This window comes from Miscanthus floridulus, chromosome 2, assembly GCF_019320115.1.
Source record: "Miscanthus floridulus cultivar M001 chromosome 2, ASM1932011v1, whole genome shotgun sequence".
In the NCBI taxonomy this organism is placed as follows: domain Eukaryota; kingdom Viridiplantae; phylum Streptophyta; class Magnoliopsida; order Poales; family Poaceae; genus Miscanthus; species Miscanthus floridulus.
In genome coordinates, this window is record NC_089581.1 from 47857491 (window position 1) to 47871763 (window position 14273).

The 14273-nt window shown below is 45.7% G+C and overlaps 1 protein-coding gene, 1 long non-coding RNA gene and 2 pseudogenes across 2 annotated transcripts; all 4 read left to right on the forward strand.

The window, feature by feature from the left end:
• Positions 1-3025: 3025 nt before the first annotated feature.
• On the forward strand, positions 3026-5413 carry LOC136536493 (uncharacterized; annotated as a pseudogene).
• Positions 5414-5533: 120 nt separating this feature from the next.
• Positions 5534-6061, forward strand: LOC136538706 (uncharacterized). The gene is made up of 3 exons (XR_010779437.1): positions 5534-5623; positions 5707-5799; positions 5881-6061. It is a non-coding gene; the product is annotated as an uncharacterized lncRNA (long non-coding RNA).
• Positions 6062-7716: 1655 nt separating this feature from the next.
• LOC136536494 (tyrosine N-monooxygenase-like) lies at positions 7717-11029 on the forward strand (annotated as a pseudogene).
• Positions 11030-11741: 712 nt separating this feature from the next.
• LOC136538707 (uncharacterized) lies at positions 11742-13473 on the forward strand. The gene has a single exon (XM_066530670.1). It carries the CDS (start codon positions 12804-12806, stop codon positions 13140-13142), a length of 339 nt encoding a protein of 112 aa, XP_066386767.1. The 5' UTR covers positions 11742-12803; the 3' UTR covers positions 13143-13473.
• The last annotated feature ends 800 nt before the right edge of the window (positions 13474-14273 follow it).

Here is a 14273-nt window from a genome sequence, read left to right on the forward strand (position 1 = left end):
TGGTTCCATATGCTTCAGCTGTCGGAAGCTTGCAACATGCTCAAGTATGTACGCGCCCTGATTTTGCATTTATTACCGGGTTTTACTTGGCAGATTCCAGAAGAATTCTGGAATAGAACACTGAAATTGATAAAGAAAGTCTTGCGTTATTTGCAAGGAACGAAAGGCCTCATGATGACATTTAGAAGATCTGATTCACTCCACATGGTGGGATATTCAGATTCTGATTATGCGAGAGTGAATGCATATCCAGACGTGGATTTTCTATCATCTCGCAAAGGGGAGCTATTTCATGGAAAAGCTCAAAACAAACTGTCACTACATCGTCCACAATGTATGACGGTTTGTAGCGTGCTATGAGGCAACGGGCAGGTGAACTAACTAACGAAGTTCATACCCGGTTTGAAGGTGGTTGACGACATCTATAGACCACTAAAGTAATACTGTGATTATAATCTGGCAGTACAGGATGCTCACAACATAAGTCAAGTGGTGCTGCCAAACACATTGACATGGAGTATTATGTTGTGAAAGATAAAGTCCGGGATCAAGTCATAAATCTTGAGCATATAAGTAAAGAAAGGATGCTCGCGGATCCGCTTACAAAAGGCTTACCACCCAACATGTTCAGAGGACATGGTGTTCAGAGAACATGTAGCTAGCTTGGGTTTAAGGGAAAGCCTAAAATATTCCTGGACAAAAGAAGGCCCAAAGATAAGTATCTATTTCAGAACAGAGTAGTGAGTTGTAGCTGTTAAGTCTATCGGCAATGGACCGTGACGATGAGACATGCTCTATAAGCTAATCTGTAATGGAATGAACAAAAGCAAATGATATGAAAGTGAAAGATGGAATGAGATCAAGGGGGAGAATGTTAGTTGATCTCTACCAATAGGCCCAACGGCCTATTGGGCCCTTATCTCGGCTCCCTGATCGGGGGAGCCCAACCCTAATCCGGTTGGTGGGCCCCTGTCGCACAGCACACATAAAAGGAAGGTGGGGGTGGGGGCTCGGACTACGAGGTTCACTGGAGCCGCCACACCCACCTACAGAAACCCTAATACCGATCTAAAGCCGTGCTGCCAGCGACGGGATGGCCCACCGACTCCGCCTCTGCCTCGCCCCTGCGAGTCACCACCGGCCACTGGACCTCGCCACCGAGCCGGAGTTGCCTCGACACCGGCGTCCGCGAGATCACAGCACAACCGCGCACGGCGAATGGGATGTTACCCGGATCTACGGGTTACACACAGAAAGGTACACACATCCACTGATTCTAACATTAGTCAGCTACGACAACTTGAAAATCTGTTAACTGGTATTGATGGGGTGAAATTTCCAGATGGAACTGGGAATCTAATATCCTTACACGAGCTGTCATGTCTATCTCTTTACGAATCACCAAATACTTTGGCTGAACTTGGTAACCTTACTAAACTCCGAGTGCTGACAATACATGGCTCATATAAAAACCAGAGTTACGTGAAGACATTTCTACAGTCCTTATCCAATCTAGTCAACCTTCGCAGACTAGTTTTTATTGGAGTCGGAACATGCTCCCTAGATTACATGCCAGACCAATAGACGGGCCCTGCACGTCTCCAAAGCTTTCATGGGAATTTGGTAACCTTTTCCCAGGTGCCCTGGTGGTTTTCCTCCCTCTCTGAACTCTCCAGCTTGTCCATGTGGGTCGATCTACTAAGACAGGAGGATCTCAAACTGCTTGGAGCTTTGCCGGTGCTACGTTTTCTTGATCTAAAAGTAAAAGCCGGTGGCACCACCACCGAAGAACAGTTGGTGGTTGGTGCTGATCACCCCTTCCGCTCTCTAGCAGAGTTTAAGTTTAAGCACTACACAAGATGTTGGCTGGAGTTTGCTCGAGGAGTGACGCCAAAGCTTCAAAGGCTTAAGTTATATTGTGAGTGGATGAGATTAAGGTCCCTTGTGACAAGCATCTGTTTCTTCACTAAGTGCTGCTGCTGCTGCTACTACTAGTACTACTACAAGTACTACTACTACTAGTACTACTACAAGTACTACTACTACTAGTACTACTACTATTAGTACTACTACTTGCACTACTACTTCTACCACTAGTACTACTACTTCTACTACTTATACTACTTTTTTTCTTGCATCTCTTAGAACAAGGCACGAAATGTCGCGAACATCAAAGAGTGCATCCCGATGCCCTGTGAATGATGAGCAGCCATCCCATGGAGAGCAAGAACTAGATGACCAGCTTACTCAAGAGCAGTTCGATAATGAGTTAGAAAATGGTCTAGAAGTGATGCTTACTCAGGAGGACCTTGTCGATGATGATGATCCAGTGGGGGGGGGGAGCCCAGGGAAGAGAAGGCGGAGAGGATGCCCAAGGCGAAGAAGGGGATGATGATGACGACACCTCATCAGGGGGATATGCAAGAACCCAGACGGAGGCCAATGGAGGACGAGTTGGACAAGGATTTTGATCCAAACGACGAGGTATGGATAAAGCCTTAGTAGCTTGTAAATTTGGCTAATGATATGGCTTTATGTTACCTCTGCTAACACTTTTGACCTGCCGGATACACAGGTCGTCCCTACTCAACCTCTGAAAAGACGACGTCGGCCTCTGGCTCGTCTTGCCAGACAATACGTAGCGGGGCAAAGGAGATCAGAGGAAGGAGCCATAGGTACTCACAATGAGGCCTCCGCTCCACAACCTCAGGACACAACCACGACTGAGACTGCCCAGCCAAAGAGGAAACGAGGGGGGATTAGAAAGCCAAACCAATATCATGACAAGGCATGCTATGTGATAACGGAGGTCGGACCAGACGGGCAGATCCTTGAGCCATATACATACAGGGTGAAATTCCGTAATCACATCGGGTTTGTAGTTAGAGATAAGTTGAACCCAGCTATCCGTAGCTGGAATCTTGTACCTATGAGCCAAAAGGTAGACCTATGGGAGAAGCTGAAGTAGAACTTCAGGTTTCCGGAGGGAACGCACGAGTTGGTACAACAAAATGCTTTTAAGATAATGGGGCAGAGCTTCCGACGTTGGCGGTCAGATCTGAACAAGAATTTTATCCAACAGAAGTTAACTCCTTTCCACAAGTATGGCAACATAACTCCTAGTCAATGGGTGGAGCTCGTGGCTGAGAAGACTTCAGAGGCATCATTGTCCCTTAGTGCCCGTAACAACGAGCAGGCGAAGAAGAACCAACACTACCCTCGTCTAGGCCCCGGTGGCTATGCTGGCAAGCAAGAGGTCTTTAGGAAGATGGACGCAGAGGCCGAAGCTGCCGGGAATACGGAAATGCCAAAGTTGAAGCCACGCCTTAAACAGTGGATATACACGAGGAGTGTCGATTCATCCGGTAGTAGCCTCAAGTTTGCTAAGCCGGAGACCGGAGAGGTAGTATCAAAAATACTGAAACTTGCTGAAGACAAGGAGAAGGGTGCATTCAACCCTTCCAGAGAGAGGGACGAGCTTACCGTTGCCTTGGGAAACCCCGAGCACACAGGACGCACCAGGGGGCTAGGGAAGAGGATGTCCTGGAAGCACGGATTCGTAGAGGAGAGGCACATGTACAAGAAACATGGTAGAGACCGAGAGTCTAATCTTGAGCACCAAGTGAAGGCTCTAGTTGAAAAGATGTTGGTGGAGAAAGGACTATCTACGATGGAGCCATAGACACCAATGGGGCCACCTAGAGAACTGGTGGTAGTTGGCAGCCCTCCGGATGTTCCCAGCAGTCAAGGTTCCAATGCAACCGGAACCCCCGTCGATCGCATACGGGCGCCAACCAGTTGTAAATTGGTGGTTCCGATGGGCAGGCAAAACGTGATCATTGAGGTGGCAACAGGAGTGGCACATCCTCCGGGCGGCACGTGGCACAATAGGGACATCCCGCAGGATTACACTCGGGTCGAGGTGCATACCATGAAGCCCGAGTTCATGACTTGGAAGATAGAACACCCTACTCCCGAGGGGCTCATGTTACTCAGAGACGTCATGAACCAGTTCATCCTCTGGCATAGACGGGACATTGTATTGACCGAGTCTTCGCCAACTCCGACTGAAGTTCATCCTCGGGAGCGACCCGTCGAGGACGGGGAGGTATACTCACCGGCCCATGACCATGACCACCACACGCTAGAGACTTCTCCACCTCGTACCGAGCAAGGGCATGATGACATACCACATCCTTCTCCACCTCGTATCGAGCATGGGCATGATGACATGCCATGTCCTTCTCCACCTCGTACCGAGCAAAGGCATGATGAGATGCAACATTCTTATCAACAAGCGCAGCCGATACATGAACAACAAGTGTCGCATGAACAGCAATTGCCTCATGAACAGCCGATACGTGAAGAACAAGTGGCCCCTGGAGCAGGTGATGCACAAGTTGACAAGGACGTGCCCGAATGGGAAGCTCGAAACAAAATCCCAATCAAGATAAGGCCATCGTATGTGGGCATTAATGACGTCTCGTCGGTGCACAAGTGGATGGCTCATGACCAGTTCAAGCCTAAGAACCAAGTAAAAGAATTCAGAGCACCAGCTTCTGAGGAGGGCACCACTAGCAAACTGCACAAAGGGTTTAACAAGTATCCAGCTGTTGATAACCTCAAATGGTCAGATGATTGCCCGGATAAATATGAAAAAGGCAAGAACTTCCTACCAAACCGAGTCATACAGTGCTTGCCACGTGGAATGAGAAAGTTCCACGATTGGTACTTGCGTGCTCAGATAACAGAACTAGAAATCTTACAAGCATGGATCCCTGCCGGCACATTTGGAGCCCCAGGTGGGCAAATTACCGTTGAGTTTAAGGATATCCAGGCATGCTTCCACCTCGGACGAATGGAAATGAATCTGATTCACATATGGTGCCTGTAAGTCCTTGCCCTCTCGATATGATATGAATGTAATCTTTTAATTTTGTTGTAACTAACCCGCGCCGTGATTTGTAGAATGCAAGCGGACTTTGTGAAAAAGATGCTAGCTCTGAAACATGGGTATATAGACCCTTCACCTATAGCATCAACAAATTTTAATTACCCTAAAAAGTGGAAACTAGATTGCAAAGAACTAGGAGCTGGAAAGACACTTAAGAAGAAAGAGGACATCAGGAACAAGAAAATATTGGAAGAGTCCCTCAAGGTTGCGGCATATATTGCCCTATGTTTTAAAAATCTCCAACAACACGATAATATATGGATACCATACCACTTTAAGTAAGTTCGACTGTATACTTAGCTTTGTTCAATATACTTTATTCGATGCAAAAGAGCTTATGTGTTCCTTCTATGACTAAATTCATGCAGCGATCACTGGATTTGCATAGGCGTCTGGCTCTCACATAGCATGGCATGGGTCTTTGATTCAGCAGATTTCCCAGTCAAGACATACAAAGACTTCATAATGATTGTCAAGACATATACATATTGACAATCCTCATTTTAGCTACTATGTTTGTATACATACTTGTAAGGTTCAATGTGGGATACTAACAAGTTGCATTTCCTAAACCATTGGAACAGGGCATTCAGGCACTATGTCCAGAAACATAAGGGGAGGCATCATCCAAATAGGAAGGAAAAGTTGTATGTTAAAACTCTATGTGCGGTAAGTGTCATTTACTTTGGTACTCCATATATTACGTGTCTGTCAATAGCATTACTTAACATCTCCATATGCAAAACACACAGTGCCCCAAGCAGAAGCCTGGGAGTCTACATTGTGGATACTACACATGTATTATGATGAGTACCATCGGTGGCTACAACAGAAACCCCAATCTGGTAAGTTTGAACCTCTTCGCTCGTAGTATGAAAAGTTTGCATATGTTGTGATATAGTAAACCTAAACTTGTTCTCTTGTAGTTGGAGAAAGATAAAGACACGAGAAGGAACCCATACAAGGATGACGAGCTCTTAGAGATGGTCGGCGACCTTTGCAACTTTATAATGGACCAGATTGTGTATCATAAAGGCACTTACCATCATCTTCTTTCCGACTTAGGTAGTAATCCTCTGTACCAACACCTTCGGGAGACTGATAGGTTAGCCCTAGGCTGTTGATGACAATGCGGACTTGTGGTATGATTTGGATCAGACTTTGGAACGGTTTGGACTTTGTTTTGCATGTGGACTTGTGGATATCTTAATAGACTATGTTGTAATGATGGACTTCATAATGAACTATGTTATAATGATGAACTTTTGTGAATTATGATTTGTGATGATGGTCTTGTGACTTATGTATATATGTATATTTGTGGCAGTCAGATTCGAATATGAATTATATATATATATATATATATATATATATATATATATATATATATATATATATATACACACACACACACACACACACACATATATATATATATGTGTGGTCAGATTTGAATTTGAATTATTTTTTTTTTGCTGGAAAATCCACTGTACGGGCGGTTCTTGATTGAACCGCCCTTATAAATACACACAGCAAGGGCGGCTGGTGATACAGCCGCCCTTACAGAAGTACACTACATGGGTGGCTGATATTACCAGCCGCCCTTACAGAGGGAACTATAGGGGCGGCTGAAAACATCAGCCGCCCCTACAGAGGGCACTGCAGGGGCGGTTAGGAAACCGCCCCTACAGAGGCACCCTCTGTAGGAACACCCTGGGAAGGGCGGCTGGCGCAGCCGCCCCTACAGAGACTCTAGAGCCGCCCCTACAGTAACATTCTGTAGTAGTGTCCACTGCTCATATACAAGTGATCCACTCTACAAACATTTTTAAATGCCGGTATTTGCATATTATGTGCCGAGGTACAAGAACGTGCCAATCACTTGTGTCCACAAAGATCAAATAGTGAGTTAGGTGCCAGGCTTATGTTAGAAGAATCTACTGAGTGTACATTGAGATCCTTCCAAATGTCCTTGGTTCTCTCATCCTCGTCTCCCTTCTTTCTTGTGTAGACCTTTCCCCTTGCTGCATGTGCTCTTAGATATCACATTCTACCCTTTGTGAACGAAGAGGCAAACAAATGGATGGGAGTCTTAATTAGTTTGCTAGGTTGGTCTTTTCTTCTCATTGTTAAAATAGCCCGCTATAGCTTTTTTTCATAGGTCTACTGCTACGATATTGCCAACTGTTTCGCTATTGCCGCTAATAACACTTTGGCTTCCATTATTTGGTTTAGCCATAAAATATTTTTAGCGCTACAAATCCTAATCGAGGCAAATATTTCCAGAGGACTACAATATATGCCTATTTACTTAATAAAATATGTATAATAAACCATTGAATATTGAAGGTTTCGTGAATACGAGGATGTTGATTAATTTAGTGAATGTTATGTGATAGACATGGAGACATGTTACTCTAGAACCTGTACATGTATTTGAGTATTTGTGTTTATGAAATTTGCTTTAGTCAAATGTTTGTATGGATGTATTGTATATTTCACATTATTTACCGTAAACAGCTAAATGAAATAGCTTGCTTTGTATCTGTTATATATTTTTATATTTTCTGGAGAAGGCCAGCGTTAAATGCATGCTTTATCCTGCTATTATTTAAAACATTATAATCGTTTCTTTCTTAACATTGAAGGAGTTCCAAATCAGACCGATCAAAATGGATAACAGCAACAGGGAGCCAATCCAAGCAGGTTGGGTAGAGAGGGTCTTCATCAAGAGGAGTACTATATATAATATATGCTCCCCTATGGCTCACCAGCAGCATAACAAGAGCATCAACACAAACTTGCAGCCTGCTTGCCCAAATACCACAGACTGTGCTGAACACAGAACCATGTACTTCCCAACACAAATAGATATGATGAGCTCCAACGCATCATCAATCCTGGAACTAGCACCTAGCCATGCACATGTCGTCCCTCCGTTCACAGTACTTTGCACCTTTCTTGCCCTAGCTTTATTATTATTTCTCTACCGAACCAAAGCAACGCCATCCAAGAAAACACAGCTGCTGCACCGGCTGCCGCCAGGGCCGGCTGGGTTGCCTATCATCGGCAGCCTGCACTGTGTGGTGTCAAAGAGGCCGGTGTTCCAATGGATTCATGGCCTTCTCAAGGACATGAACACCAACATCCTATGCCTCCACTTAATTTGGAGCCGTTCATGTCGTAGTAGTTTCCAGCCCAGAAATAGCTCGTGAGATTCTCAGAAAGAATGACGCCGTCTTCGCGTCTCGCCCGGAGACCACGGTCGCCTCTGGACTGCTCAGCTTCGGGTACAAGGGCTCAATCCTGTCACCCTACGGGGAGCAGTGGAAGAAGATGAGGCGGGTTCTCACCTCCGAGATCCTGTCCACGTCAATGGAGCAGCGGCTACAGCGCCGGCGAGCGGAGGAGGCCGACCACCTCGTCAGGTTCGTGTACAGCCAGTGCAGCGGCACATCAGCTAACGCTAACAGCGTCGTTGATGTGCGCCATGTAGCCCGGCATTTCTGCGGCAACATGATACGGAGACTCGTGTTCGGCAAGCGACACTTCTCCGTCGCTGCTGGTGCGGGTGCTGACAATGGCGGCGGCGGTCCAGGCCCTGAGGAGGTGGCGCACGTGGACGCGCTCTTCACGCTGCTCAACTACGTGTACAGCTTCTCCGTCTCTGATTACATCCCTGCTGCGTGGACGTGGATGATTGCTGGCCTCGACCCGGACGGCCATAAGAAGGTTGCCAAGAGAGTAATGGAGACTATAAACAGATTGCATGGTCCCATCATACAAGAGAGAATCCATGAGTGGGATGGTCTTCGCAAACGCGGTGACAAGAGGGAGGCCAGAGATTTTCTTGACGTGCTAGTCTCTCTTCAGGATTCACAAGGGCGACGATTTTTATCGTTTGGCGAAATACAAGCACAGACAGCGGTAAGATATGTTAATATTTACTAATTACTACGCTGCATTCCAAACAGAATTATTTCTCTACAGTAAATTCTTATTGACTTCTTATTGTGTAAGAGTATTTGAAATTGCATGCAGTTTTGAGACTCACTCTGTCTGTTTGTGTCATGGACTAACAACTAATTGATAAACTTTGGCCCTTGAGGATCCAAATAGGAAGGCTAATGGGTGGGCTAAAGTTTAGCCGAAACCCCCGTTGTTAGTTCACTAGTCCTTCAAACCTAGCTAACAAGGGCGCTAAAAGTGCTACAGATATAAAAAAAAAAGTCATCTCTATCCTCTATTTTCTCTCTAGCTAGCTATTTTTTAACCATGGCTAACAACTAGCCCTAATCTATCCAAACAAACCCTTAGTTGGAACAAGCATTAGTTTATTTTGGAAATTGGGAACATTCTAAAATAATAGTCTCTCCGTCCATAAAAGAATACAATTATGGGATCCATGCCGGTCAAACTAGTTCAAATTTAACCAAGTTTATAGTAACTATTATTAGCATTTATATTTTCAAATAAATTTAGTATAAAATATATTCAATAATTAATCTAATGCTACTTATTTTGTATCATGAATGTTAGTACTTTTATGTAAATTTTGTTAAAGTTCAAACTGTTTGACCTCTTGAAAAGCGAGAATTGCATTCTTTTATGGACGGGGTATACATGACATTCCAAATATAGTAAACATCATAGTTACGTGACGTGACTTACTTTTGTCATGACGTTTCTTTTGTCTTGATCGACAAAAATTGTAAGTTTTCTAAAATAAAAAGGTTAATGTTATTCTTTTTAAATGTGTATAACACAAAGTCATAACTAACCTGACATGTTTGTTACATAACTATGAAATGGTCTTTAATAGTCACTGTGATGTATTCAAGCGTGATTTTTGTGTGCTTTTTGACCACCTCACAACAAGTGTAGGGAAGTTGTGATAGATGCACGTATATATCGTCCATAGAGATGGGAGAAAGTAATACTGTGAACAACAAGACACGGATTTGGCTCGGCACCGAGTTATTAAAAAATAGATACCCCTTAAATATCATGAATTATGCATTAGTATTGAATCAATTTAATTATACGACAAGCAGATATTGTTTATGTGTTAGCAGTACTGAACTGATCCCTGGTGTTACGTTCCGTGGTACTGGCATAATTTGTAAGTTGTAACTCATATATAAATATTTAGCATGCACATGGTCAGAAGTTAGGTTAATAATAACTCAGGATTAGAGCCTATTTCGATTCTATGGTCTAAAGTTTTGCAATCCGTGACGGGCCCATGTCAGGAAGGAAAGATAGAGGTTGCCTGCGTGAGAGAGAGCCATAAAAAACAACAGTTGAGATTTGATCAAGCTATTATCTTGTAGAGAGTAGTTGAAGTACAGCACCAGACCTAGCCATGGTTTTCCTTTAATTTATCTACAAAAAGTTCTATGTTTTTCTGTGTCACCGATTCATCTATGTTGTGTCATGTTCAGGAGATAATGTTTGCAACTGTTGACAACCCATCAAACGCGGTTGAATGGGCACTCGTGGAGATGATGAACCAGCCAGAGGTGATGCACAAAGCAATGAACGAGCTGGACACTACGGTTGGCAAGGACAGGCTCGTGCAAGAATCCGACATCCCTCACCTCAACTATCTGAAAGCGTGCCTACGGGAGGCCTTCCGCTTGCACCCCTACTGCTTTCAACCCGCCCCACTTCGCCATGGAAGACGCCGTCGTCTCCGGCTACCTCATTCCCAAGGGCAGCCATGTCCTTCTGAGCCGGGTGGAGCTTGGCCGGAACTCAGACGTCTGGGATGCTCCTCTCCAATTCCGGCCAGAGCGACACCTGATGATGAACGAGCATGTGGTTCTCACCGAGCTGGACCTTAGGTTCATCTCGTTCAGCGCAGGTAGGAGGGGATGCCCAGGGGTGTCACTTGGCAGCTCTGTTACAGTGATGCTATTCGCAAGGCTTCTGTAAGGGTTCACGTGGACCAAGCCTCCTGGCGTCCGTACGATCGAGCTCAAGGAATCCACTGCAAGTCTCGCACTAGCTGAGCCACTCTTCTTACAAGCTCAGCCTCGTTTGCCGGTGCATCTCTACAATGTGTCTGCTTAGTCATCACCATGGTCTGGACTCTGATAGAGCGGCTTTATATATACTATTATACTATATTGCTCTACACAAGTCCGGTTGAGGTCAAGGCAGCGCACTGGCTTTGTCACTTGGCACTGTTACAACGGCACAAAGAAAACAAGGAGCGGATCTTCTAAGTTTGTCGTCTGCTAAAAAAACGGCCACCATGTAGTTCTTTACTTCTCTTGGATGGCCGAATATAATGGTAGAATTGAGTAAAAAAAATATTCATGCACGAAGATATATTATTTATGTGATCATGCGTGTGTGTCTCTCTCTCTCTCTCTCTCTCTCTCTCTCTCTCTCTCTCTCTATATATATATATATATATATATATATATATATATATATATATATATATATATATATCTCCCAGTGTCAATGATCTTACAGTGCGTGCTTACATAGTTTACTACTCCTTCGGTTCTAAATTATAAGTCGTTTTGACTTTTTTTTCATCTATTTTGTTATATATCTAGATATATTAATATATGTATGTAGACATATTAATTTGGAACGGAGGGAGTAGCTAGTTTTTGTCGGTTGTTTCATGGCGTGTGTGGTATTGGTAACCTGCTTATATATGGTCGTGTACGGCGTGTACGTCCAATGAAATAAATGGGTGAAGATATGCTAGTATTAATAGTCTTGTGACATTATGTGCATGATCACTTGCTTAGGCAGCAGTACTGTACTCCATGTCCGTCTCAGTCTCAGGACGATCATCACAAAGACGCCCTCCATTAGACTATCTCCAAGATGATCCAAAATACGCCACCTTTGGGTCATGCACAGTGAAAGCATCCCCACCTAAAATCTACCTTTCTCCAACAGTGAAAAGAACGCAAATCCCCTCCCCGTAGACCTCGGCGAACTGGCGCACGGCGCCATGCATGGGGAAGGAGCTCGCGCTGGCCATGGGAAGAGCTCGCACCGGGCAAGGGAGAGGAGCTCGCGCGCCGCCGAACATGGAGAAGGAGCTCGCGCCGCCGCTGGGAAGGACCTCGCGCGCTGCCGGGAAGGAGCCGTACCTACTCGCGCCGCCGGGAAGGAGAGAAGTCGTACCTGTGCGCGCCGCCGGGAAGAAGCAGCGGCCGGTGACGGGGAGAGGAGGAGCCGGACCTTGCACAGCCGGATCTGGGACCTCGCGCGGCCGGTGAGGGAGCAGCGGCCGGTGGCGGGCGGTGGAGCTCGGCCGCGGCATGCGAACCCGCGCGACCTCCCCTTCCTGGCACGCGCGGCTGGAGATGCGGCGGCCAACTGGCACGCCGGCGGCGCGGGCGTCCCCCGCCATCTTCTCCTCGGCCCGACGAGCGGCATGTCGGAGATGGATTTGTGTCGTGGAGAGAGAACGACGTTTTTTTGGGTTCCCTCTCTCTTCGTACGCAAAATAGGTAGCTACTTTGCCTTCTTTGTTGGAGGGATTTTTTCTACTATGCATCATTTATTTTGGGTTTAGATACCCTTATGCATAGGCTGTTGGGCATCCATCCATCCATGTGGACCATGGTTTGCTTGTCTCCAACGAATGCATCCACACGGAAGGACCAACCACTTGCATTTGGACAGCATGTGCATGCCAATCGTCGGGTACTGAAGTAGCGTCCGACCACGCCTCCGGCACTCCCTGCGCGCGCGCCCAAAAAGGACCAGACCCATCTGCCACCTCATCATCTGCTTTGTGGCCAGACCTTCCTTGTCGCGAGCCATCCCATAAGCACTACTGTGCACGAGCATTGCTGCTGCCCCGGCCAGCATGGCGGCGCCGGTGGAGGTCGGCGCGCAGGGCACGGTGGGCTCGCTGGTGCTCCGGGAGGTCGAGTACTTCCGGAGGATGGAGGTCGCCGCCGGCGGCCACGGCAAGAAGAGCAGCAGCAAGGTCGTTGCAGCCAGCGGCGGCGGCGGCGGCAGCAACAGCAAGAAGCCCAAGAAGAAGAAGGATGCCGTGGCAGGCAATGGTGGGTCCTTCTTGCCGAGGATGTGCTCGTCGGCGGAGGTCGCCGAGGACCACGGCAGCGGCCGGAGGGAGCGACCCTCCAGGGTCCTGTACCGGCCTCTGGGCGACGATGGGGACGCTCTGCCTCAGCTGGACTAGCTGATCAGAGGGATGATATGCTGCATTATTATTCTGTATCAGATTCAGATCCGGAGAAATCTGTGCCAATATTAGGTACTGGATGCCATTTTTCTCGTCCGTTTCTTTCGGTTTCCCCTCCGCTTGTTCAGTGTTTTTTTTTTTTGACATTTTGTTCAGTGTTATTTATGTTATAGTAGCAGTAGTACTGTTTAGGAGTTAGGAGTTAGGACTATAGTACATGAGAAAATCAAAGAAGTATCTATGTTTTGACTGGTTTGACTCGTATCCATATTATGTAGTTTGATTTGATTGTCTGTGTTTCAGACTCGTAATCTATTTTGCTACCCATTGACAGAACTGTATTGCTTCACAATCCGAGCCAAATTTGGTGTTCACTTCGAATGTATTGCTCTTGTTCCATTGAATTCTCCACTACAGGCAGGACGGAGGATGCACCGCTTTGTTCCATTAACCAACCCTGCATTTGGATAATGTGATTTCTTGCTTGATTTTTTGAAGAAGCAACGTTGGCTCTCCGTAAACCATGAAAATGGTCTCTTGCATCACAAATAGTCACATACTCGTTATTTCCGGTGAAACTTCTAACCATTAAACATATTTAGCCCAAAAAAAACATTAACGCCACACGTAGATTTCGGCTTGATGAAAGATACATTTATCAGATTTTAAAAAGACATTCTGAGAATAACTGTACAATGCATCAAACAACAGACAGTGCCCCGGGTCCCTCCAACAAAGGACTCTCTCGCACTACGAATTGCTGCATCCACTGAAATTAAGCTGCAGCGCTGCACCTGCCTGTTGCTTCAGAATCAGATCTAACAACTTCATATCAAAAGCAGGCTTCTCTTCCACTAAATATAAATCTAGCAAATGAATACAGTTCAACATTCATTTTACTTGGATTTATCATTATAGATAGATGCTGTTTCCCAGAAGTGGATGGGTGCCACACAAAATTCAAACAAATATTTCACTACATGTGCAGCCTTCTGAAGTTTTCTCAGTCAACAGGTTACAAACTCAAAATAGAACTTATAGTTATTTCCATAAAAAGCCTATTAATTTTTTCAAGACGCGATACAACAGGCGTATGGCCATCTACATTGCGCAATAGTTGGCATGAAA